The sequence below is a fragment of the Channa argus genome, chromosome 3 (genome assembly GCF_033026475.1).
Source record: "Channa argus isolate prfri chromosome 3, Channa argus male v1.0, whole genome shotgun sequence".
In the NCBI taxonomy this organism is placed as follows: Eukaryota; Metazoa; Chordata; class Actinopteri; order Anabantiformes; family Channidae; genus Channa; species Channa argus.
In genome coordinates, this window is record NC_090199.1 from 18,786,500 (window position 1) to 18,814,353 (window position 27,854).

Genomic DNA, 27,854 nt, shown 5'->3' on the forward strand with positions numbered 1-27,854 from the left:
ATTTAAAAGAGCATAAAACAGCCCAAAGAAGGTAATTCTAAACTGAACTGTCCATGTATGTTAAAGTCATGGTGTCTGGAAAATATTGTTTGATTTCTTCTTTAGATCCTTCCCTGTGTTATTTCACATGATATATATGAAATACAAGTTGAATAGATATTCTTTAAACCTGTCTAAAGGGCACAGAAAAAAATGTTAGGTCAACACGGCTGTTTGGTTGTTACCAATAAATAACTTGTATATTTTTTTCCAAGTCTGTTAAGGATTATAAATTTCCATATTAATGGAGTAGATTTCTTATTGTACATGGCTGAAACAAGTGGAAAGTATAAAAAGTAATATCCGGTATAGATCAGCCAAGTTTCACTACAAAAACAATCTGCTTCCCTCCAGGACTCTGCTTGTCACATCTGGGAATATCTGGCCGAGTTGCATTTTTGGCATTAGAATCGTTCTCTCTTCTTTGACTGCCAAATACTTAGTGCCAAATGGGGAGGAACTGGGTGACTGTGCCCCATTTCCCTCAGTAGTAAATCCTCCTAGTGATGCGACATATTGGGAGGCTGGCAAGGCTCCAGAAAAGACATAAATCACGAACCCCTTCCTCACGAATGAGTTGCAGTGTAAAATTATATATGTTGATAGGAGGAAAAATAGAACAAGAGCATCTTCACCTGTGAGTTCCAAGCCACAGAGTTATGTGGAAAGATTTCAGCATATACAGTATTAGTCTTTGTACGTTGCATAAGAGAGAGAGAGAGAGAAACCCTACCAGTATTATCAGGCATTGAAGCTTGGTCAGTGTTCCTCTCCTTCTTGAAGACAATGTTACCAAATTGAAGAACTGAGGACACCACCTTTAACATGGCTACAAACAATGAAGAGAAAACCTTGAGCAAATGTAAATATGTAACTGTAAATATAAGTTTCTTATATTTTGGAACAGAATGGTAAAGCAATTTTAAGAATGTATGGGCTTTTTCTAACTCTATGTCCCTGTTTCACTTGTCCCCCTAATTTCAGCGTATATGCAAAATCTGAGTCTCTGTTACCTCCCTGTAAAAACATTTTCTTTACTCATCCTGCACATTAACATTTTGAATTGAAAAATCTATAGTAAATACAGTCAAGATGTACCCAGAATCTCCTCATGCATGAAGCTCATGATATGCATGGCCTCCATGGTCTCATGGAAGTTGTCTTTGTCCTGCTGTCCTGGAATTGGGACGTTGCCATTGGACAGGAAATGGTAGTTATTGAATCCTTCCAAAAGCAGGTCCGCTGTGGACAGAAAATGGAAAACCATTTAGAAGAATGGTTAGTGTATAATTCCCTCCAAAGGTAAGGACATAAGTGGACCGATAGGACTGTTAGGGTCCTTACGCAAATACACAACAAATGACAGATGCATTTTTTCAAGATAATTAAAATCAGTTTTAACTAAGTGTGAGGTTCCTTGTGAGTGATTTTAATGACTGAAATTCAAATGTAAACAATAAAATATTAATGAAAATATAAAAATAAATAAATAAAGTAAATAACAGAAAAGTAATATGTATAATGTTCTAAAAGAGAATAAGAAGTTTTCTGATGGTGTTATAATTCAGTCTAGTCTACTCACATTTGAGGTGCTCTCCAGCTCCAGCCAGCAGCTGGTAGAAAATATGGAACGTGCGTTCATCTTTGGCTTGACGAATAGCTCTGGATTTCTCAAGTAAGTCTAACAGAATGGTCAAGGAAAGAAAATTTAGTATTTTTCCATCTGTGGATCATAGTAGGATCTACCCAGTTTGTAGGGGCACTCGACCCTGGTCAAATCACATTTCTGTGATTTTGAATTTAAATGCTGAATCCCCCTAAACAAATACCTGATTTTGGGAAATATTATGTATGTGGCCATCAACAACAATACTCAAAGAAGCTAAAGACATTACCCGACCATTACCATAAGGTTAAATATTGTGAAAACCTAGTGTGTAGTGCCCTCTTAAAAAGCCAGTCTTTTAGTCATGAGAAATTACCATTTTTACAGTTAAATTGGTTGCGATTACAGATTTGATTTAATATTCTGCTTCAATACTGCCAACAACATTCAGCATTTTATAATGAAAATATCTCACTGGATTGATTTTTATGTGTGCTTCCAAAAAAACACTCCTGACAAGCATCTTGATAAATATGTCACCCACAATGGGTGAATTGTGTTAAAACAGGATACAGGTTTCAATATTGGCTCCAACAATGTATCCAGTGACATCAAAGTTGATCCGGATGAATTTACCCTGCAGGGATTAACATAAGGTAAGTGCTCAGGAAATGTACAAGATGTGAAATATAGAAATCAATCAGCAACTTTAATGGGTCTCTGGTAACACACACAATGAACCATCTCGTGCATTAATATGAACACTCATACAGATCCTCTACAGGACTGATTACTACATTTACAACTTGATTTTAACCAGACCAGGGCCAGTAAATGATCCTTTAAGTATTTCTTTAAACAGGTTTTAAGTCGTACAATACATGTAGGGTCTATTTATTTTGTAAGTTATTAAAAGATGATGAGAATTTGTGCATATAAATCTTAACAGAAATAAATTATAGAATTATTTTTATTGCATTTCACATTTTTAGTTCACCACAAGAAAACCAAAGTTCCAGAGACTTTACTCAAGCCCTCTTCATCACCTGCTGATGTGCCTCTAGTCTAAATGGCTCCAGTATATCCAAGGCATCCTTAATAACTAGCAGAAGTCTGTCTCCAGCTATATGGTCTGTGTAACTGTTTACCTGAAAAGTAGGATTTAAAATACCCGCTAACAATATAAAGCTGATCCAAGGAGGCTGTCACAAACACTACAGAACACATTTAGAGACTCACATTCAAGAACAGTCCCCACTTCATGAATATACATTTTCTGTACTTACAAAACGTGATGAGTTATCATTTTTCACTGTCTTCGCATTCCCAAAAGATTCAAGGATTGGGTTGGCTTGTAAAAGCTGTCGTTCCAATTCACCCTGAAATAACAAGAGAGTTGTAACAGCAATTCTTAGTTACCATATGAATGACAAGACCAAATAAATAAATACTGAAAAATTGTGATCATCACTGACAACGAAAAAGCGCAAACATAAACATGCAGACAAAGACAGCAGATAACTGAGAATTTGCTTTCACAGAAAGCGATTATAGATATAGTCTGTGTGTATTGTAGTTAAAATAAACAGAAGATGATGGTCTCATTAGCTAAATGAGATTTTGTAGATTACTTAAACCTATCTGATCAGAGACTAAAGGATGACGAAACGGACTACCAGCAATTTTATGAACAAGTAATGCTTGTCAAGTCATTTACAAACAAAATCAAAAATGACCAGACATTCTCAGTGAAGTCAATTACTTATGATATTGTTAATTAACTTACTTATTGTACCTAAAACCTTTTCTGTGATAAAAGCCAGACAGTCACTCTATCATGAAAAGAAGAATGTATTCACAAAGAACAGAAACACGTTTTTTGGGGCGGTCAGACTCGACACAGAACAAATAAAAAAATGACTTGAACAGATGTTTGGACAGGTGGCCTGTAAGGTTTACATCTAAGCCACATTGTGACTTTGTCATGACCAGAGAATTCAAAATAATAGAGAAAAGCAATTTCTTCTGCTACATTATTTGTCTTCTTGTGGCAGAGTGAAGTATTTCCCATCACATCAAAAATAGCTGTACACACTGAAGGATTGAAGAGGCCATTTTCCACAAAAGGAACCTGAGGACTCAGCACTGCATTCAGGATGTGAGAGATGTAATGTGATCTTTGGCCAGGGAGCATGATTTGCTGTTTTTAATTGAGTTTCTGAACGGCTGGAATGAAGCACAGCTGAAGTGGATAAACTTGGCCACTTTCCAGCTTTCAAAGCTGCAGAGGGCAAATGATTTAAACCAGAAGCTTTTGTTTCTATATAAATAGAAGACTGTGGTGCGAGTTGGTACTTAAAATTGTTCATTGGCAACCTCTTCTCAACTATGGGATCTGCTACCATAAAAACAAAGAGCAGATTTCAAAACAGCAGGGGGGGTTTAATTTAGCAGCATTAGAATCTGACCCACATTCCTGCTACAAAGTCAGCATATCAGAAATCTGACAGACAACAGAACTGGTTCCTCCAATTGAGATGGTGAACTGTTGCGTAACTTTGACAACATGTTGGAAGATCAACCCATTAATCAACACTACAAATATCCTTCCTCTACTTCAAACATTTTTATCCACTTATGGGAAACATTTCCAGGTAATAGCTATAGGTTGTTCTCATGAGGTCTGTGTGGAAGGACCATGAAGTAGTGGATCAGTCAAAACTGTTCCACTAAATCTTCTGGGGCAGAGGCCAGCTGTGAATCTGTTTCCACTGTTCAACATCTGCTCTGGAGTTCACAAAGCCAGACAAATATTACAAGTTGCCATTTAAAAAGCAAGGAAAATGAGAGCACTTTTTTTGGTAAATGGCATAAAATATTCAAATCTGGACAACAACACGCCAATGTGGAAAACTGACATGGACCGACAACCTTTTAGGCAAACTCCAACTTGAGCCATTCGGTGTTAAAGAAAGGCTCTGCATCAGTCACTAGGATTAGATCTAATGATTAAGCTAAGTTGGCTTGAAAAATAGTGAACCCCTTTCATCTTCCTTTGTATGCTAAATGTCTTGTTAATATATTACTATGGTCAAACCTTTTACATGGGAAGAATATTTTAAAGAAAACGCACTTATGATTTCATCTGTGAAGTGCCTAATGGCCTGGGGTTTTAAGTGTGCACTAGCACTGACACTTTGCCTAAACAACTGGAAGGTTTGCAACTGATTTCTATGGAACCCGAGAACAGTCACAGATGCAATCATCTTTTTAACATAATTTCTAATTATCTTAACATAACAAAGCTCATTTTCTCATGAGAACAACATATTTTTTTTGTGTTTTCTCATGATAACAATATAATTTGTCAAAATCCAAATGCCATTTAAGTTGTACCTGACACCGGATTCGCCCCCACCACAGTAATGTGGGAGAGAGAGGTGGAATCAGGGGACTGCTGTTTCTCTCAGCAATCTATTCATTTAACCACTATAGTTAAACATTAGGAAATTCATGAGGAAAATCAATTAGCTCGTATTCACCTTTGAACCATAGCAAAAAATGTAAAAACAAATTTCAAAAAATAAAATAAAATAAAAATTTTAAAATCACACAAACTGTAAAGGACATTACTGTGAAGGAAGGAAACTGTGAAGGACATAACTTTTATTTACGGAAGGCGAGATATTAATTTGGATTTTAAAAAATTATTTAGCTAGAAAACACAAAAAAGCAAGAGCTGCTATCGAGAAAACCATTCAAATTTTCTTGTTGTCAAAGAAAACAAAGCTTTTTTTCGCGAGATACTGACATGCATTTCCTGTTATAATGAGATAAGAGAAGATGCTTGAAAAAACTGCATCTATGGGTTTTCCTAGCTCCTGTAGATTACTAGGCACTACTAAGTTGTTGATTTTAACCAGTTATAATGACATGTGTCATTTGTGAATTTAGAAGGTTGTTTCTGTTGCAAACACAGCAAAAGGAATAAGGAGTTGTACTCTGTAAACTATATTTTCTCTGGATGTCAGTGTCCAAAGATCAATCGCAGTAAAACCATTGAAACTAGCTGGACCCTCATCTGACACACGTTGGTGGTTTCAACATGTTCAACTGACATTGGTTTTGTCGGTGAGTGAGAACACTCCCATTGGCTGTTCAGCTTAGCAAATCATTGCATGCAAAAAGAACATAGTATTACTAATGGCAGAACAATTTCTAACTACTTATTAGTTTATAACTATATCTAATCAACAATGTGTCCATCTTTGGTGAGCAAGAGTGGCGTGAAAATTGTAAGTAAACACGATTTTATTCACTATTTGTATATCAGTTGTCCCAGGTCTTCCGCTGTCTCTAATTCTCACAAAAGCACAGACTTGCATGCTACATGCCTGACAGCTGTTGTCTTTGTGGGGTGTTCAAGTGCCATTTATTGACCCAGAAAAAAGGCAAAAGCAGCAGTTGGCTTTCATTGTGGCTTCTTCTACATTGGCTCAGTGTGTCACAGGCTTTAGTGCTAATGTGCCAACAGGGGGTTCTTACAATGGAAAGAGATGAATTGCAGATGCAAAGTACTGTAAAATGGACTGTTTCAAGCTATAGGAAATAATATAATATTCTTCAAGGGAGGCCATTAGATTATTATATTAAAGAAATGACCATTTCTATTAAGACCAGCACATTGTGAGTAATACAAATGTTAAAGAAGCAGTTTTGATTTAATTAGTGAGGACAAAAAGTGCAGATCATGCAGTGCAGAAGTTAAAGCAGAACTACAACTAATGGAATAATGTGGATGAAAAGAATCTACAGCCCTACCCCAGCCAATATTAAAAAGTTAATAGGTATTTCGTGGGCAATGTATAAGTGAAAACAGAGGAGAAATGCACCCTGTGCTGCAAGTTAAGTGACACAGATGAGAAACTACATACTACTCACATAAAACAGGGATCCACTCTGTAGGACATGGGGAAATTGAATTGTTATTGTGGAAAGTAATAAAATTCATTAAAGTCATTGATTCAAGTATTCCTTAAAGGTCAAGCTGAACATTTTTAAATAATGCATTAGTGATTCGATTTAGGAACACTTTAGAAGCAGAATTCGCATTAGGTGCTATAACAACACTGTGGTCTGAAATCCTGGCCCTCAAGACAGAGAACACTGCTGCGACTGGTGTTCTGAGAATCACCTAAGTAATGGAGATAAACTTAATGGTAACCTTGCTCAACATAGATTCACTTGACACTTTGCACTAATGTAGTCACCACCAGTCTTAACAGTTTTAAACACCAATAGAATAAGTCTTTAAGGTGCACTGACTGCAACTAGCTTTTCTAATCAATCCTGGCAACAGCACTGGGTGATATCCAAGGCTTAACTTGTGGCTGCAACAACAAATAAAAACATGCCTTTGTTTATGTTTCACTGAGTCATAGCAATGGCAAACACATATACAATATAGCACATCTGAACACAGTACACAAAACACAAGTCAGAGTCTGCATAATTATGCTAGTGTGTATGTACTTACAACTGCATTTTGTGCCTGACGGAGAGAAACAAAAGCACAATGCTAAATATGCTGTTTTTACTGTTCAGGTGTCTTAACTATATTAACAAGTACTGTATAATTACTGATGTTTGGACTCACTGACACAATTCGATGAACCCTTATTAAATTTGTATTACACAGATACATTGAGACCATATTATTAAAAAACAAACTCAGAAAACAAAAAAATAGGTTCACTTGAGAGGAAAATGTTAGTGTAGCATGCACATGAACATGGTACATAAGAAAGTGTAAAGACTTGCCTGTAGCTTCACTGGTTTAGGTGATTCAGGCTGTTTATTACAGATAAAAAAATGCAAACTGTTAGAGTGTGTGCACACAAATCTGGTGCACAAATTCACATAATCTATTTGTATCTATACCTCCACTTTTACAAGTAATTATCAGTACATGTCTGCAACATTTGACTTTATTATAATCTCAGTGAAGCTCACAACAGTGTCATCTAACCCGAAGGTTCAGTTAATTCTAACAATTAACTATATAGTGACAAAACAATAACCTGGTCTTAAAAGGAATATAGGGGCACAGAGGTTGTGCTTTTCATACAGGTCCACAATTACCATTTGTATTTCAACACATTTTGGAATAGTTAGTTTATGGCATTGCTAGCTTAAATTAAAGTAACAAAGGACAATACTCACAGGAATGTTATGATCTTTTCTTCCTTTGTGGGAGGAGGCAACATGTGCCAGGTACTGAATGACCTTTTTTGTGTTTTCGGTCTTGCCAGCTCCTGACTCACCTCTGCAAGACAAATAAAAATGAGAAGAAGAAAAAAATAAACAAAACTAAAAACTCGGAATACTGAAACAGGAAAACACCGTTTTTTTAATCGTAGGGCTCAATGTTGATCTGGTGAATATGATGCATGTCTTACTCTGCAATATATGTTTTAAGTGTCAGTTTAGGCCTGTATCTGTGGTTGTGTGGATGTTCACTTTGTTATGTTATACGAAGCCAATAGCGTAAACATTCGAAAAAAAAAAAAACAAGTCCTCCAAGCCATGTAAACTTTTGGGGGAGCAGTTTAGGCTTTGAACATACCTGAGGTTTAACAGTAAGTGCTAATTTGCATACACCAAGTATGCACAAAATATTACTTTGGTTTCAGATTAAGCAAGTGAGATGTGGCTGAGAGTGCAAACTGGGAAAGCGATGTGTAAGTCCTTTCACTTTCATCGGCTACTGTGCAGAGGGGGTAATGTTGACACTGAGTCAATGTCTCTGCTTTTGGCCTTGGAATGCAAGCCACTTAAACAGTGAGTGTGGCCTTTATCATGTCCTGTGAGACTACAATTTTTTAAACTACAGATTTAGTGTTTTCATACTTGTTTGTATGGGAAAATGTATGCAATTAGTCTGTATTTCAGTGCCAAAGCCTTTTATAACTATTATATTGTACATAATCTCAACATTAACCCTTCACCAAGGACAAAGTTGTTGCATGGGTTATGTCTTGATACCCTTTGTGGCATTTTCCTTAGCTACATTCCTGTCATCCCTAGACAATTGTCACTTAAGTGACAGCAGAGGGGTGTGTAGCAGAAGCGTTAAGAAATTTCTCACACAAGTTTTTCTTTTTTTCTCTCTCAAGCAATGACAGTCTGGTCTATATGAGCAAGATACATTAGTTAAAATTACTTTCACCCTTAGGGCAACTGACTAACTTCCATTGTCCTTTAGAACTTTAAAATTCATTTCATTTAGATACCTCGTCCTACCAAAAAAACTAAACAAAAACAAAAAAACCATAGGCATATTCTTTACCATGTTATGTTAAATTTCAAAAAATTAAGTGAAGAATGGAAAGCTTTCTATTTTGAGACAGGATGCTTAACACTAAATTCACTTCATTCAAACAATATTAAAATTATGAATTATGAATATTATAAAAATTATGAATTAAAAAATAAACATACATTAAAAAAACAACTCACGTGCAAAGAATGGATTGGTCCTCTCGATCTGTGAAAACAAGAAATGTAAAAAAGTCAACCTCAGCAGTGTCTTTCTGATTTAGTCTCTCTTCTGCTTTCACAATGATTAATTAACAATGCCATCAGACTCATCAACAGACTGAATTTGGAGATCAAGTCAGCTTAGCTTGTCATTTTTTTACAACCTAAGAATTGTTTTTAGGAAAATGTAATTACTTAAATGGGACACATTTTTTGTAGCCTAAGCCTTCATGGCATTTCACCATGAGTATTACAGAAAAGCTTTGTGTTAGAGAAACCCAAGATTTTTACAATATTTGTACTTGTGTGTTGATAACACGTCTGTATGAAGTTTTTCTAGTATGACTGCCAGAATGGTAACTGTTCTGCCTTAAAAGATTAATAAACTTTAAGTTTCTTTACTGCTCTAAAATAGTGACAAACTTTGTAGCTTTATTCTTGACCTACACTATGCAATCAAATTTAATACTCGTGTTGACACATTATGCATACAGAATATAAATAAAAAGTAATTATTCATGTCTGTGTCATTAGGAAACTAACTAAATAAAAGGCATGGTGAAAGTGCATGGATTCTGCATCCATACCAGTTATGCAGAGTTAAGAAAAAACTGCCCATTTTAGATCTACACAAACCACACGTGGATGACAAAACATGTCATCCACTGGAGCAGTGTGTTTCTCTATTTAATGAGCAAGTGTCTATTCATCAAAGGGCCAAAGCCGAGGGTTCATTAATACTGAAACTGTATTGCAAAGTCTGCATGTTACCTGAAGGAGTGAGTAATATCTGGTGATTAGCAACACAATGGATTAGCAATCACAAACTCCAAGACTTGACTCAAAAAAACAAACAAACAAAAAAAAAAAAAACAACAAAAACAATTCCCACCGTAATAGTCTGATTTGTCCTTAGACATTTAGTTTTTGTAATTAATTGAGTAGTGCAACAATAGGGGAGGGGGGAATTCTGGTTAAAGTGCTCATTATCTATGCTGGCACTCAAGACATTAACAGCTAATGAATCGCCTATACATTCTGAGGGGTTATACAGTTTATAAAGGGTTGGGAACCATTACCCTAAAGGGTTGGGAACCATTACCCTAAGCACCACTGCAAATAGTCAAGCTCTCTGCATACTTGTTGTGCCCCATTCTGCTGAGGTACAGGTTTCCCGGACTGAAATGCTGACTGGGTTCCTCTGGGGTGAAATGATCGAAAGTTATCTGACTGAGGACACAGCTGGACAGCTCATCAGGGACAACCAGGGTTTCCGGGCTTTGACAAGGCACTTCCTGTGGTTAAGTACTGTTACACATGCACTAAAGCTAGTTAGCCATAATGTTAACTTTTGCATCTTTGTGTGTCACCACATATGCATACCCAATCCTCCATTTGTCCACATCTCTTTGCATGTTTCTTTATATTATCACTCTTATCTTAACCATAAACAAACGCGGTTTAATCAGACTGGCTGTAGACTTGTGAAACGATATGTTCCAGTCACTTTAAGACCATTCCCCTACTTGCCATCACTAGGGGTGTAAACTATCCAAGGAGTGGCTGTTATTTTATGTTATTTTTTAGTCATTTCTGTAACATTACTATTAACTTCATGTGACTATAATGTTGGAGGGCAGTCTTGTCATTCGACCAGTTAATAACTCATTAGCTGGCTAACAAGTTGTGTGTTCTTGTGTTTGCTTAATGTAGGTTGTGTAAATGAAGATTCTTAATCATCCATGCATGCCAACAGCTGCTTGGATGCCAGTTAAAAATCTCAAGGTTGGCAAAGGTTGCAAACTTTCATAGGACTGGAAATAGGTATTTGTGTGCTGGTTGGTATATATGTGTGTTATTTAGATTGCTAAGTAAGTTTCCCTTTGTATCACAGATTCATAAGATTATTTTAGTTGGTCATCTGTTCTATTTCTGTTCATTGAACAGGCTACAGAGATGTTGATATAATTAGTTTTCAGATACAAAAGGTTATTTTTGCAAACACAGCAGCTCTGCATGTGGCATTTCTTCCTGTAAAGCGAGATGGTGGAAGAGGGGGAGTTGATTTCAGTTCACAACAGTGAGCACATTGTAAGGCTGTGGTACACTGGATCAAGGCCAGCATTTGACACTGACTACATTTACATGCACTTAAATAACCTGGGTACTCAAAGAAATCAGCTTTTTTGGATAATCGGGAACGGTATCAACATGCATTTAGGAAATCTGGCTACTGAAAAAACTGCACATACATGCAGCAGAAGAGTAACCTTATTTCTCCTCCATTTCTGACTCATTTTGGAAGTGTACAGTGACAGAAAATGCTGCTTTCTGACTTTCTGGCTTTCTGTTAGCGTGTCACACCAGAGTGACAGTACAGGGGGGAGAGAAAGGGGAAAATAAAAAGAAAGAAAATATGCTGATCCACAACAGTCTGAACATTTTCTGCCAGACTTTAGGAGACGTGTTAAAAATTGAGGGGCATCACCTCAATATTACCAATTTTATCAATTAAGTGGGGAGTCACAACAAATATTGTACTCCCTAAACACCCATAGGTGTTCTTAACTACTATGGCTAATTAAAACTTTGCTCAGGTTGAAGCTATGTCGACCTCTGCTGCATGAGGTCACAAAAACTAAAAACAATTATGGCCACATTAACTAGTCTAATAAAGTGAATTGGACCAGGGTTGAGAAAAAAAGGGCTATAGGAGTGTTGGGGCCTTAACATTGACAGTCAGTGGCTTTGAACTAATCCAGACACTCACTTAGTCCACAACTCTGTCTTTTTATGTCCTAAGTTCAATAAATTTCATAATCACCATGCATGGATTACACCATATATCTGATTTTTAACACAAAGTAGTGGGTTAAGCGTCTGATGTGGGATATGGGATACTGTTGTAAGTCCAATGGATAGAATTTCTTTGACATGGAGGCATTCTCTCAATTAGGTTTTTAATTAAAAACAGCCATTTTAAACCATCTTTCCATTTGAGACTATGACCTGGGGTAAGAATTTCAGACAAGAAGTTACAGACGAGAACAAATGCAAAGGAAATCCAGAGTGTTTGGTTTCTTATGTGAAGCATGGTTGAGAAGGAAAATATTTAATGTCTGATATGGAGATTAACTGTGTCTGAGATTAGGTGTGTCTAAGAAACACTGAAGGAAAATAAAGACATATATAATAAAGGCATACTTAAGGTTTATTTAATAGGTACAAGAGAAAAAATATAGAAATGAATCTGTTTTAGCTTATAGTGCATTGTAGAATATTGTTCCAATGCACTCTGACATAAAGAAAATGGTCATTAGGTGAAGTCTACACACAAACACACACACACACACACACACAAATAAAAAGTAAATAAAATAAATTTTATTGTATATTGCAATATTACTGCTCCCTGCGAGTGCTTACCATTTATGATTGATTGTGTGTAGGTTTTCAGAAAGAGCAAAATCTGTGTGTCAGATTGGGGAAGGCTTAGTTTGATGCACACAAACTCTGCAGCCTAGGGTAGACATGCTTTTTGTATTTAACAATCTGGTAGTTTTACTCACCTGCTCAATTAAATTTATTATGAAGGAATACCAAAGTACTTTTTCAAGAAACTGAGAATAGCTTTTGGGATTGTAGTTCTACCTGTGAAAGAGCTATAAGTAAAACTATTAGCTTTGTTAAACTGCCTTTGTTAAACTATTAGCTTTGTTAAACAAAGGAAACAGTATACTGTTTCCTTTGTTATAAATCCAATAAACACTGTCCTCGAAATAAACTTTAGTAGTGGATTATTGTTGAGGGTGTCATTTTTGAAGAAACAATTGGTTTTCTGGTCATTGTATATTTCTATCTCAGTACCTTGTGAAATCTTCTGATACATCTGAAATGTAATGGTAGGTTAGTTTCTCAAAAGATAAAACAAAAATGTGATATAATGTGCTCTGTTGTTCCGGCAAAATGAGGTTTGAATGAGGTCAGCACTGAGGATAGGCTCAAAATTTTATCTTTTATTATCATCAGAAATGCTGCCGAAATGTGGAGTGCTTTGTTCATCTAAGAGAAATCAAAGAGCACTCACTAGCTGGATCTAGCTGAGCTGGGCTGGGTCGGACTTAACCTGATGCCCTGATTAAACAACTGGGAAAGATTCAAGAAAATCTTTCTTGTTTCCACTAAAACAAAGACCCTCTGTTTTACATCCACACTTTTAGCATAGTTGATACATATTCACAGTTGGAATCCATCACAATTGCTAAAATAACGAATCCTTTAACACATTTTTATTCAGGCAAGCACCAGCATTTCCTTACTACAAATTTCCAGATATGACAAAATTAGCCTTTTATACATCACAGAGTTCACAGCAAAAGAGCAGTGGGGGCAGTTATGTAAAGTATCTGGACCTGTAATCAATGACAGATGTGCAGCAAGTTCTAGAGGACGCTTAAACACCCTTTCTTTGTAAGGCAACGCCTCACAGCAATGTAATTATCACACCCCTGCAAAGTTCAGACACCCTTCGGTGTAAATATCATTCATTAATATGCTGAGGTCCAAAGGTCATAAATCAGAGGTAACAAATTTGTTGTCTCAACTGTTCTTTCTTGTTCACATGACTTAAAAACACTGCAAACGCTAAACATGAAGAATGAAAAGTCTGATCTAAGCGGGTCTTATCATTCAACGATAACAGGGACCAGGGCTGAGAAATATAGTTACGAATAATGTAAGATTATTTCAATTTGTCAACAGTTAATTTACAGCCTGGTAGTTACGTAAATGTCTGGGTGTACTGGCCAGAAAAGGATGCAATAAAGGATTATTTTTATTTACAATAATCAGAATATTTTTTTATTCTATTACTCAACTCATATATTAAATGTGTGGAAAATGGTCGTCACAACTGCATGAGACTACAGTGACAATCAAAGTGCACTCCAAACCCTCCAAAGTCAAATGATATGCAACTTAGTATATAAGACACAGATAAGCAGAAAATGGTGAATGGATGGATTTTTCATTGATAAACAGGAGTCATTTATCAATCAATTTGGACATATGGAACAAAGGCAAGATATTAAAACCATTATTGACTACTTATTGTTTCATAGGACAAAGATTTCATTGAGGTGTTTGTTGACCAAACCTTTATCCAGTGTTTAAACAAGCAAGGGAAACCAAAGTATAAAAGTAATGATAAGACTGTTGAGTTTGTCACCAACAGCACTGGACAGGCCTTGCAATTTTACAAAAGATCTAGATGATGTTCAATAGGTCGCCCATTCTAATTCTGCAGGTCTGTTCCTGTTCTATGAATCTTGGTCACCTGAATATCAAAAGATTCAGTTGCCCACCCGTGTAAATGGACGGGCTCCACTAATACATAGTGCAAGAAGTGATACTGACAATTCTGCTCATAATGGTGCCACAGAAATCTACATCCTTTTTTCTTTAAAACCTGATCAGAGCTTAATTTGCCATTGAGTCTTTAATTACACAGACAATGCCATGTACTGTACTATGCACACAGAAATTAAGTAACAGGATTATAATTTATTTTCCAAGACTTACCTTGTAGCATGCATCTGTATGCAGATTCTGAGATGGCATAGATGTGAGGGGGCATTTCATGCCTCTTTTTGCCCCTGTACATCTCAATGATGTTCTCTGAGTAGATGGGCAGATTTTTGTACGGATTTATGACCACACAAAAGAGACCAGAATATGTCTATAAAAAGAAAAGACAATATCGTTGACTGTTAATTGAAAACACAGCAGCCATAATGTCAATTTATTTATATGCACTGATGAAGCTGAGCACTAAATGGACCGTGACTAAGCACAGAATTCTTTTAAGCAAACTATCACAGGAACAAAATGATAGTTTAGAGAAAGGTGTCAAATGTGGATTTTATTGGATGTAGATGAACAGCTAAATCCACAGCCAGAAAACATTGATTCATTTTATGATTCGCTTACCCATTTGTTGAAATTATTGCAAAACCTACGACATGCCAGAAAATTGTGCAAACGAGGGCAGGTTGCTGTTACACACTGTATCCTACAACATTAAAATTCTTACCGCCCTCACTTGACCTGCTGTGGCAATTTACCATCTCACATTAGCCTGTACACTGTATAAGCAGTATATGACAGGTGCTGCCCAGCCAATCACATAGCAACTATTAAAAGTTATTTCATCTATAACATTTATTGTCATTTTATTTATTATTATTAATTATTAAGTTGTAAATGTTTTATTATTAATGAAAACACTATAAAGTATATAACTTTTAATACAGACTTAAGGATTAGGATGTATATCTGCATTCCACACCTTCTTAAATCAAGATCCTGGTAAATTAAATTCAGGTCCTTTTGCACATCATTGCAAAAAATGGGGACTAAGATTTTAACCCCGAAGGAAATGCATATATACTGCACTGTTTGATTAGCACACGTAAGCGGCAACACTGGTGTGATCGTATGGTGATACAGCCCACGTGTGTGGAGGGTTGGGGTACAATAACCAGCTGGCTATCAAACCCCACTCCCAACATCTTCCATGTATGCAGATGCTTTAGGTGAATGGCACTGAAATAGGCCAATACCTACATAGTGGCATTGACTGTAAACAACAACTTGAGCTGAAGATTGTCCAGTATGGCTGTCACATAATAACCAGTTCACTGACCCCTGTGGCTGGCACAGTGCCAGGCAGACAGATCAGTGCTCCTTACCCAGTATGGTCCACAAGAAGCAGTTTGGAGAGGGATGAAACAGCTGGCTGTCCTTAACAGTGGACCCCAGGGGGTATCTGGTGGATTAGTGGTGCCCTTAGGGTAAGGGGTGGAACATCTCAACAACCAGGCATAACAACACCAGACAGCATGTTGGTGTGTTGATTGTTCCTTTCTCAAAATCCAAAGTTTGTGCAAAGAAACTTCAACTCGCAGCACTATTACAAATCAACTATTTCCAGATAGTTTTAGTTCAGATATGTGAATTACAAGATAATTGTTATGTACCAAACCAGGTTATTTTAAGCTGATAAAGGCTTTGGCTGGTCAGCACAGCCCTGAGCCCACTACCCAGACAAACACAGTTCAACAGAGGAGAATTGAAATAGTTGAAAGGCTTCCCAGCTGTCTGGAAATGTCCAAATAAATGTCTGTGAAACAAGCAGCACTTAGCAACAGAGCCTGAGAGAAATTTTTTTTGTCTTCTCAGCTATTGCATAAACAAGTGGCCTCCATTCTCACATAACTACACTAACTGAAACTGCGCCATATCATTACACCCATAAAATATTTATGTATCTTAGTGGAGTTGACAAGAAAATTAAGAAATCTGTTTCGAAACATATGCACATTTTTAATTTTTTCAATCAATGCTTAGCAAAGACTGATTATCATCAGAGCTCTAAATTTGCTCTTAATCTTGAGGTGCTGTCAATTTCATTCAATAGGACATACATACTGTACATTAACCAAAAAATAAATATGTTGGCCTTTGTTAGATTATACATTAAAGTGACATCATTACTGCTGTATGTATAACCTAACCCTGTATTGCCTATTACTTAAGTCCTTTAATGCTTCTTTTCCTATTATTATCTGATGCAAACAGGTTTTAAGTATGGTGATCACATTGTCCATCCACGGGCTGTAATGTGGAAAGGAGTCATAAAATATATTATATCAGTTCTATTCCATGTTGGCATGAACTAACGGTCACACAATTCTAAAAAGGAATACGGGAAAAACATGCAGTGTCTCTGATGAATAATAATTAAAAAAAAGACTAAGCATGCAAACTGGATGAGAAGAACGGTATCGTCTGTTACACTGCAGAAGAGTAATAAATGCTGTTAATTAAGCATATGTCTTCTGACTGTTAAAGTGAAGAAAAAAAAATTCAGTTATTTGAGCAGACAGATGTTGCTTATCAGTGAACACAAAGAACTCTGTTGAGGCAGTTCGGTTACAGTGTGACTCAGCACTGGCCTCCCTGAGCTCAGAGATGGGGCTGGGGTAAATTCTTTCTCCATTAAAAACACTGAAAATACTGAAAAGCACAAAAGGTGGTCTTTTCTCTAGAGATATAACTTAAATCAAATAAAAAACTGAACTTGATAACAACACTGATGTAGCTTATGTTAGAACAATGCTGGAAAGGTCACATTGTACCTCACGTTTGGTTATGTCAAATGTCAACAGTGTTGCATTATGGTGGCAAATGATGCCTGTTCTCAGGAGGTACAAACAGACAAATCAGGCTCTTGGCAGGAAGCCATCAGTAGACAGCGATCACATGGCAGAGCTCACACTGTTACTTCTTTGCCTGGTCTCAACATCCCCCACAATGCTGACGTCAATAGGATAAGCCTTTCATTAACAACATATTACCTTATGAGACCATCATTACATTTGTAAATTTACTACAGAAAAAGCTGTAGTTAAACACTTTTTATGATTTTATGTTTTTGTCATAGCACATATTAGTTACAGAACAGTGTTAAAAACAACACTGCTGAATCTGCCATACATCTAAGTCTATTGTTTCCTGCTGAATGTTTGTCTTGTGCATAAAATTGCTACAAAACCTATGACCAAAATCATTATCACAAATTCATTAGTTCTAGCTTCTTATGTATGATTGTATTATATTTTATTGTTTTCAACCATAGTAATTTCCATTCTGGGCTTTCTGACAAAAAACATCACTGTGCATCACTCTCTGGTATGTTCAGCTTGTCAAGAATATGACCAGAGACATTTGGAAGGCTGTCAACTTTGTAAGTCACTAACTTTAGAAAAAAGTATGTGGGTCAAGTAAAAATACAGACTACAGACACATCACTGGAATAAACTAAATATCACAGACTAAGAAGAATACAAACAATTGAATTTATTTTTATTAAATGATACCCTGATGCTAGTGGCTTGGCAGGCCATCTACTGGATGGTGACACTGATGTAATCATGCCTCATCTGTGTCTTCATCAAATGTCATGACTTTGTCCATAGAGCTTAATCTCAGTGGCCATGGCACAAAAAAGCAAGTACTTTCAAACAGAAGAGTTGAGTAAGACTGAAGTGCAGCTCTGCTTCAATAAACATAATTTGAACAGTCTACACAAAAAGGAGCTTTAGGGTGTACTAACCAAACAGTTTAATGTAAAACTCATGACCCATTATGACCTAATTATTAAGATTAAGTTAATTATAAAGACAAGACTAAAGGAGGACACAAAGCACCTTTTTCGGTGTTCAAATCTAGCATAGCTAAACTCATTTCTACCTTTGTGACTGGGCTTCTAATAAATATGAACACCTCAGCCCACCGTCCCTCTCTCGGTCTTACATGTAAGTTGCGCACATGTTCTGGGCTATTCCAGGAATTCATTTCAAAGTGGTTCATAATCGCAGGGGAAATCGCCAGCTAATGTAGGACGTGATGGCTTATTAAGTGAAGGAAATATGTTTCTGAACCTCTTAAATTTAGAAACTTAAGACAGATTTGGTTGGAATGGATCAAATTTGTTCACAAAGAATACCAGGCATTTCATATACTGACCAAATTACCTCAAAACATAATATTAAAAACAATGTAATAATAAATAAACAAAAAAACAACACCATCCTCACTTAAGACGATGCCCCTATTTGCAATTCTTAGGAAATACTTACATAGATGAGGCCAGAATAGTAGCGGTCCTTGAGGTTGTGAAGCACAGATGCTTCATTCAGGCAGGTGAGTTCAGCCATGTCCTCTACTTTGCTGAACTTTGGTGGGTTCATCTTTTGGATGTCATCCTTATTGACTACTGCCTTCTTCCCATTCTCTGCAAGCTCCACCACAACCTCATCTGCACGCTCTTCACGAATACTGGCAGCCTCAAAGCCATGGCGTTCTGATGGGATCCATACTAGCCTCTTGGCAGTCCAATCAGCTTGTGCAGCTGGGTTATAGACCACAGCGCGGTCCACAAAGAGGTACTGCTCTGGGTCCTCTTGCCCACTCCTCTGTGACATTGTTGCAAGAAGCCAGGGGCAAAACACAGTAGGCCACCTGTGGAGAGAAGATATAATACAATGTTCAACTGACCAATAATGACAATAATAATAATAATAATAATAAATGACCACTGGTGACTCAATAACTTTTTTTAGGATACAGTAGACACAGCAGGAAAAGAACAGGTACTACTAATAACATTAACACAACCCAGCACAGCACCAGGACTCTGAGACTAAAGCAGCTAAATGGAATTCAGACAACATTAATTCTACCAACAGTAGTAACAACTGCACTTTTACTTATGTTACATTACAAATAGACCTATGAGAGCAAATTGTTGATTTAACAAAGCTGCAGCCAATACAGCCAAATTTTGATGCTAATGGTAAATTGGTTTAATGATGATGCAGCTTTGCTAAAGGCTGAAAAATGTTGGTTAACTGGGTTTCTTTAAATACCAAAAGGGGATATTTCCTTTATAAAAGTTCATTCTATCTATAGTTAATGGCATCTTCTCTGCAAGTCACCAACTGTAAACTGAGTTGGTCTGTGGATGCTTTACATCTGGACATGGACTGGACATCCGTCTTGATGACCTTTTCAGTCTTTGGAAGCAGAATATGAGTGGCTCTTATTAACAGCAGTAGGGATAAAGGGGGCTGTTTATTCAGGGAAGGAGACAAACAGGCAAAATGAGAAGCCCCTCACTAAATCCCACAGGGTTGGGAGAGGAGCTGGCTGTCAGTGGGCTGTTGGCTGACTATTAGTTAGCTTACAGTGTTTATGATAATTGTTTTATAATCCTATATTATAACTGGGTCAAAACAGACCCTAGCAACATAAATGTCATCATTTTCACCAGAGCATTTTATATTTTATTGAAATTGATTTTGTGTTTTATTTTGGCTTGATGCAATAAACAAATTTATGTGGTACTTTTATGCATTAAAAACAGGTCAGTGGGGACCCTAACACAAGAGGAAGGTTAATTGTTGCCGTAGATTAAACATTTGTTTCGTTAAGGATGTTTTATTGTTTAGTGACAAGAATATTCAAGGTATGTCTGACTGACTGACAAATGTCTCAGTTTAACAAACTCACGCATAGTGGTTGCTGCCTACCCAGTAGTGTCAAAATCTAAATTTACAGTAGAGGGTTCTGAATCAGCAGCGCTTATGAACAATGACAGAATAAGCTTGAGACAAAGCACCTGTCAGGCAACTATTTCTATTTGAATGAGAAAAAATATAAATAGTCAACTGTCTTCTTCTTTTCCTTTCGGCTGTTCCCTTTTAGGAGTCGCCACAGCAAATCATGTTTCTGCATCTAACCCTGTCCTCTGCATCGTCTTCACTCACACCAACTAACTTCATGTCCTCCCTCACTACATCCATAAATCTCCTCTTTGGTCTTCCTCTAGACCTCCTGCCCGCCAGCTCCAACCTCAGCATCCTTCTACCGATATATTCACAAAAAACCCTGTCAACTGTGTATTCTGCCTTTAACGTCTTCATTTTCTTCCTCTCTCAGGCTACTGCAGAGAGACTTGTTTAGCCAACACAGGGTGGTTTGTGAGGGTCAAGCCTTTACATCTCTATACCTGTGTGTAACCACCCCACATCTGGAGTGACTTCACCGTTTGGGCCTCTTCAAAAGCTAAGGGAATCCCTGACTATGCTTAAGGGACATATTTGAACCATAAACCAAAGCATTTTACCTAAAAATTATACATGCATCTTGCAATGGTCTTCCAAATGACAAGAGAAGGCTAATTAGAATGTTACTGATCATTGGTCCCTTTAGAAGCAAAACATTTCCTAGAGATTATTCAGTAATAAAAACATATTTCTTACAGACCTACACATATTAAAAGAGAAATGGGAAGTAGTTTTTATACTTACAATACCATTTCAGGGAGACATTATGACAGCAATTAATAATAATTATAGCATACATTTCAACAAATTAAGTTAAAAGCTGACTGAATCGGGGAACTTTGGAAAACTTGACACTTAATGTCCTGTACAGCTGATCCTTCAATGTGAATATGTGCTTTGACAGAGAGCACCACCCAACTGATGAATGCTCTGAGATATTTAACCCACAATGAAGTCCCATGCTTAAATCAGGCGCTGGTTAGACACGAATCTGGGTCAGGTCACGGGATGGGGGATCTGTGTGTCTGCTGGCAGCTGGCTGCATCCCCTAACTCTGGGCTGGGAAACAGTCATTGTTTTTACCCTTTTAGCTGTAGACCCCTGGACAAAAACAGCACACCACAACTCCGGTAGGATATTTCAATAGGAGTAAAATAAAATTGCAATTAACAAAAGTAGCGAAAATATTTTATCATAGACACAAAAACCCCGGCCAGGCCAAACAGCTGCATCGGCTAGGCTAGCTTGCTCACGTTAGCTCAAAGTTGGCGTGCTGTGCTCCACATCCCACCCGCTCACAAAGATCTCTGCAAGGACTAGATAGCACTGCTGAAACAACTCAAACCAACTGCAGGTCCGAACTGGCGCTTTTAGTCATTAAAAGCTTTACCATAATTCCAAAATAGTCACATCTCTATACAAACTAGAGTTTGAAGATGAATTGAGCAGGCTCCTTATGGCAAAATCCCGTCATGGGTGTGGGTAGCTCAAAGACGTCTGGGTGGGGATAAAAGCTGGCGGACAATGGCTGCACCGTGTCACAGCAGCTAGCTTTTAAAGATTAAACATCCCAAAAATATTGCAAAGTAAATAATACCGTACGACTATATTAGTCTACTAGAGACTGCACATTGGGTCTGCGGCGTTGCGGCTAACATTAGCAAAGCTGATGGTCCTCCATCATTGGAAAGTCATGGCACAATAATCCGCTAGCTTAACGTTAAGCGTTCCTGTTGCTAACCAACACATCCTTTACTAAAGTAACCAACTCCTGCAATTCTGCTGAACTTACCACACACAGCAGACGAAGAAAGCCTGGCCAGGTGTCTAACAGGGTCCAGCTGATAAATGTAATAGTCCTACAATGTGTGTTAAAACAGTCCCTTCTTTCGCCCGCTCTCTCATCAGTGGTACTCCCCCACCATCCAGCACGCTCTCAACCGAACTCTCGCCGGTCAGAGAGGATGCACCGCACCACCGCACTCTTTTTTTTTGGACAACACCCACCACACCGATCTGGATCCTGATTGGCTCACAGAGTCTGATGCCTCACCGTGATTGGTCCAAAATAATTTCCATCCCAAAAATTTGGTAGTTTACGATAGGTACCGAAATATCAGCAACACCTGCATCCCAGTGGATGCTGCTGTGGCTTTACATCATGGTTGCACGTCCAGTGAACTTTTCAATAGCGAGAACATATTTGTATGTATGAGTTTCACAGAGACACCTGACTCTAATTTCACCTTTTTGGCCTAAGTAATCTTAGCGGTTAAATACTTCTGCTACACACAGATATTTAAGATCAAATCATTTTGCACAATATATGAATAAGTACTTTTTGGTCTCATATTTCATAGTTCTCCATATTTACGCTGAAATAGAGAAAATTCTAAAAGGCTCACAATCTTTAAGTTGTCAATGTGCATATACTGGATGATAAATATTGATGAATTAATGTCTAATCATTATTTTACCACTTTATGTACTTAAGTTAATTCAGGGAGTTAAATCATACATAATACATAAACATGATAATTAATAAGTTGCTTATATATCGATAATGTGCATCTCTCACATTTTAGTTTACAGTGTGTAGTTTTGAAATAAATTATACTGTAGTGTAAGTTATTTTAGGTGTTATTGTTATTTAAACAAAAATGGTCAGACTAAGTACTAAACAAACCAAAACAGACTTAAGTAAACTTAACATCCCAAGTAGTATGACACTCTTAACCTAAAGTCTATCTGTGCTCAGTTCAGATTTTATATCCTGCATTTGGAAACTGCATGCTTTCACACACGTGTGTGTATGTGTGTGTGTGTGTTTGTTTTAAGGTCTTTTTTTGTCACGTTAAAACTTGTCATACATACTTCAGTATGGACGAGAACTTTACATATAAGACATTTGACTTATCTCAGCTTTTACCACCAATGCAGTGTTGTATGTTAAAATTGTATTAATCTGGTATTAGATTCAGCCTGTATATAGTTTTTAGTACTTGTTTGAATTTACTTGTGTATTCCTTGCCTCTGAAAGTGATGTAACCTGTGTCTTGTAAACCCATATGAGCTGGGCAACTTTAGATATAAAACATCTTCTTTTACTTTCGGCTGTTCCCTTTCAGGGGTCGCCACAGCGAAGTATCTTTCTCTATCTAACCCTATCCTCTGCATCCTCTTCTATATAATGTGTAATTTTATCACATCTTATTTGTCTTAACAGTTTTTCCTTTTATCCTAAAACTGCAAGTTTATTATAGGAAAAACAACAAAGCAACCTATTTATATCAGGCATTTTTTTAAAGGTTTTTTTTTTAAAGGTAAAAAAGCCATTGCAGATGTGTAACATGTTTAGTCCTAAATATTCCACAGTGCGGAATACAGCGAGAGCTGTATCTTCAACAGCTCAGTCAGCCTTTGTCACTAGCCCAGACCAAGTTATCTATCATCAATCCTGCTGGCACCGATAATTTTTCATTTGGTTACGTTTAAATCTAACATGATAGTGTGGTTAAATAGTGCCCTCTGCTGGATAAAGACCGACATTGCTATACTGCTAACTAACTACTAACTACTAACTATACTATGCTAACTATACTGCTATATACTAACCCTAACCCTAACCCTAACCCTAACCCTAACCCTCAAATGTAAAAAACACTAAAAAGCGATTCAGTCAGTAAATGTCAGAAAAACGTTTACTAGATATGAGTGCAGAGGGACGATGTTTTTTTTAATGTGGCAATAAAATGCACATTTTCAGAGAACCCACATTATAGCATTTTTTATTCTTCTGTCCTGGCAGATTTGAAAAATAATAAAAGTGTTTGCTTTCTTTCTCTACGGCACATTGTGCTAACAAAACAAATTACTGGACTGGAAATAAATCAAAGGATAAGTTTTGTCATTTTCGAAATGTATCATACTGTTCATAATTACCTTAAGGATCCAAAGCCAGTGTTGAATCTTCTTCACTCAAGATTAGGTTGTCATACAGCAGATTGAAGTAGCTGGTTCATACCATGGACCTATATTGTTATCCAAAAACGATTAAAAACATGTCAGCAAGACATACGTTTCACATAGTGACACAGTTCTAAATTCCTACCAATTCCCATACACGCTAAGCATATCACATGCCCAATTAGGGCAATTATTTCCTCAGGAAACAAACAGTTTGAAATATGGGTCGTTGTTGTTTTTTGTGGTCCAGAAGCAGCATGACACTCTCTACACTGCCTGCCAACCACTTGAGACTTTTTATCTCGGAGGGCTGCTGCGATAGTTGGTTCCCCACTGGCTCAGAATAACTCCAGTGACTTTACAGAGGAATGGAATGTATACAGTGTTTGCCTTAATGAGATACTGTAAAGCTGCAGTTGAAGTTTTATATAGACAAACAATTCCTAAATGAATTCCATTGTAATAGAAATGCAACCGGTGAGACTCCCCAGTCCGGGTTGCACTAAGTGAGAATGACCACACGATTGAGCCAGAGAGCTGCTGCTTCAGAGGTGCAGTCAACTGGTTGTTGTCATGGAGATGGTGCAGATTGATTAGAAGTTTGATTTAATTTGATAAAATAACCCAGAGGAGGCCGGAGGGGATCTGCTGACTGACATCACTACACAATACAAAGAGAGTGGGACATGACAATTTGTCAGCTAATACATGGTAACCTAACTAACTTTAATAATAAGCCAACCACACATACATAATAAGCTTGCCTAACCTAGATAGAAAATCACATAGTTGGATGGTTCATTTAGCAGTTTTTTAATTTTTGTTTACAGAATCCACATCTACAACAGTACTAGCTTCATACTACTTCATACAGTAATTGCCAGCTGCTCTGAGCAGCTAAACTGAGCTAGCTAACATTATTGTAGGCTAAGTGACCAGAGTTAAATGCCAAGTGTTGATTTAACTTTTAAAACCGGTCACAACCGGTGACTAGTCAAAAAGAAAAAAAGCCAAAGCTTTTGACTTAGATTTTTGCTTGCCTTGTACCTCACTTGTAAGTCGCTTTGGATAAAAGTGTCTGCTAAATTACTAAATGTAAATGTCTCAGCAATACAGCAATATTCTAACTTACTGGTACCCAATGCACTTTACACTGCTTCTTATTCACCTATTCACACTCACCATCACACACACCAATTGAGAAGCTGCAATGCAACTGGCCTGCACTCAATACAAGCAGCTCACTTGGGGTTCAGTTCTTGCTCAAAGACACTTTGATGTGACGGCCGGAAATCAAAACAAAAAAACTCTGGGATTGGTGGACAACTGTTTTAGATGCTGAGCCAGTCCCCCCTAATACCCCAGTGTTGGCTGGTTAGCCTGTACCTGCTGCATGCCTGGGCCTTTAAGTCCCACGGCATCTTTCTGCTGTTTCCAGTGAGGAAAACTCTTCCATCTTTGTAGGATATTGGTCGTACTCAGAGCAGATATTGTAGTACAATTTGCCAATTACTTGGCTGTACAGTTTGGTGTATGGATTTTGCACCATGCCATTATGTAATGTACTGTCTCTGAGGCCTCTCTGTGTGGTTTCCAGACCCCTTCTTCTATTATTGTGGTGTTTGTCTATATATAATAAATTTAATTGATCATTTTAGTTAAAATATTTAGCAACAGGGCAGCTACTGTTTTGGAGTGGTTAGCACTCTTGGCTCACAGCTAGAAAGTTGCAGGTTTGTGTCTCCCGCTGACCGTGGCCTTGTGTTGAGTTTGCATGTTCTCCTTGTGATTGTGCGTTTTTTTCCATGCAGCTTAGGTTACTTGGTGACTCTAAATTGCCCTCACCTAAAGTATGCCTTTGGTGATATGCCTATTTGTATATTATTTAGTTATTTGACAAAAGTGTTGCAGACAGTAGAGAGCAGCAGCAGTAAAGGAAAAGTCTTGCAGACCTTCAGCCTCTCAGAGTTTCAGTTCAAGGTTAGTGGTCAGCTCTCTGATGCATTCCTGAAACAAGTATGTGCTGTAGATGTTACACTGTAGAACTATTATGTATTCTGTTTTTAAGCTCATGATAGTTCGTATTGGAGGCACAGTGTCAAATCATTGGTTTTAGTTTCTATTTCTCCTCATATCCTCATGTTCTCTTCACCTGCAGTCACTTCCAAATATCACTTCATATACGTGAACCAGTCATGCCACCAAGATTAGTGAGTCACAAAAAGTAGACTAAATTAATGAGTATAATTGTTTTTCTAAATTTCATGTCACATACTGAGCACTGGCATAGCTTGAGCGATAGATACAAGATGTCTGAGTGAGTTATTTCATCTTGTCTTGACAAGTGACAGAGTGACACCCTTTGGTTTGGTGCAGAAATTTTGCAAAATGCTGTGACAGCTCCATCTCTCAATTGTTGGCTTCTCCAGCCGCCTCTGTGGCATAATAGACCTGTCATCAGTATCGTCCTCCACCATCTCTCTTCTGCTTTTGTCTAGACAGCAGTTTATCAAACATCTCCCTCTTATTTTTTTCCCAAACGTAGATAAGGAATGTCAAATGTGCCATTTTCAATATCTCTGTGGTAGATTACATAGAGATAAATGTTTAACCTCCTTGGGCACTTTCTTTATTTTTCTACTCTGAAAAAGTAATAAAAGTATAGACTGATGTGCTCCTTTGACACTTGCTGACTGTAGTCTCTTAATGAGCAATTTTGTCTACCACTGACTTTTAAAAATTGTACTTCAGTAGGTAATTATACTGAAATGACCATCAGGTCCCATCCTGTTCTCCATCTTTTAATTTCTCGTTTTGTTTTTATGTCCTATTCTTCCAATACTTCTCAGATCTCAAAACCACTAAGCTACTATATAAAACTACATGATGTATGGGTTACCATACATCACACGATGTGATGATAATTTTCATTGCAGTGTTTGTCTTCTTTTAAATTCCTGGCACCATGGAGAAGTTCAGGTACAATTTCCATTTCCAGTGCGATAAAACAAAACCAAATGTTTTAAACATTATACACACATCGCTTTTACTATCTGGTTTACACTGGTTTACATCAGATTGCACTGTAAAATGCAATAGTAATCTCAGTTTAGTTTTTTTAACTTAACTTTTCTCAGTTATTAACAATATGCACTTCTTAGTAGTTTTTATCAAGTTAGAGGTAATTACAGAGTAAACAAAATCCTTTTTTGAGTAAAGATAACTTAAAACAATCAAGTACAGTGGCAACAAACAAGACATTAATGTCACTACATAATCAATGGGAGGCAGCAATTCACAAAAAGTGAAAAAGTATGGCTGAACTCACTGAACTCGCACAACTCAGTAAGAAACCGTGTGCCCCCACAGCTATCCACTGAACCTTTTTCTTCTACCTTGCAGTCCACACTACACCTTGTAGTCAGTTCCTCTGCTCCAGCTACCGTGCCACATCTGCATCCTTCAGTAGCTGAGCTGAACAGGCATCTCTTGCCACAAACCCTTTGCATTGCATT

The 27,854-nt window shown here is 37.3% G+C and overlaps 1 protein-coding gene across 5 annotated transcripts in view; it reads right to left on the bottom strand.

Annotated features, from left to right (window-relative positions):
• Positions 1-22,324, bottom strand: part of LOC137123575 (myosin-10-like) — a 43,447-nt gene extending 21,123 nt beyond the window's left edge. For 2 of the 5 annotated variants that reach the window (XM_067497531.1, XM_067497528.1), the window contains exons 1-13: positions 22,166-22,324; positions 18,886-19,267; positions 14,765-14,921; positions 9,164-9,191; positions 7,868-7,970; positions 7,466-7,495; positions 7,182-7,196; positions 6,587-6,604; positions 2,932-3,024; positions 2,219-2,282; positions 1,622-1,720; positions 1,138-1,281; positions 773-868 (exon numbers count right to left, since the gene is read on the bottom strand). In XM_067497531.1, coding sequence (XP_067353632.1) covers positions 773-868; positions 1,138-1,281; positions 1,622-1,720; positions 2,219-2,282; positions 2,932-3,024; positions 6,587-6,604; positions 7,182-7,196; positions 7,466-7,495; positions 7,868-7,970; positions 9,164-9,191; positions 14,765-14,921; positions 18,886-19,230 — 1,192 coding nt within the window. In that variant the 5' untranslated portion in view covers positions 19,231-19,267; positions 22,166-22,324. The remainder of the gene's footprint in view (positions 1-772; positions 869-1,137; positions 1,282-1,621; positions 1,721-2,218; positions 2,283-2,931; positions 3,025-6,586; positions 6,605-7,181; positions 7,197-7,465; positions 7,496-7,867; positions 7,971-9,163; positions 9,192-14,764; positions 14,922-18,885; positions 19,268-22,165) is intronic. The other 3 variants (XM_067497532.1, XM_067497529.1, XM_067497530.1) reach the window with 2 other exon arrangements.
• Between the last annotated feature and the right edge of the window lie 5,530 nt (positions 22,325-27,854).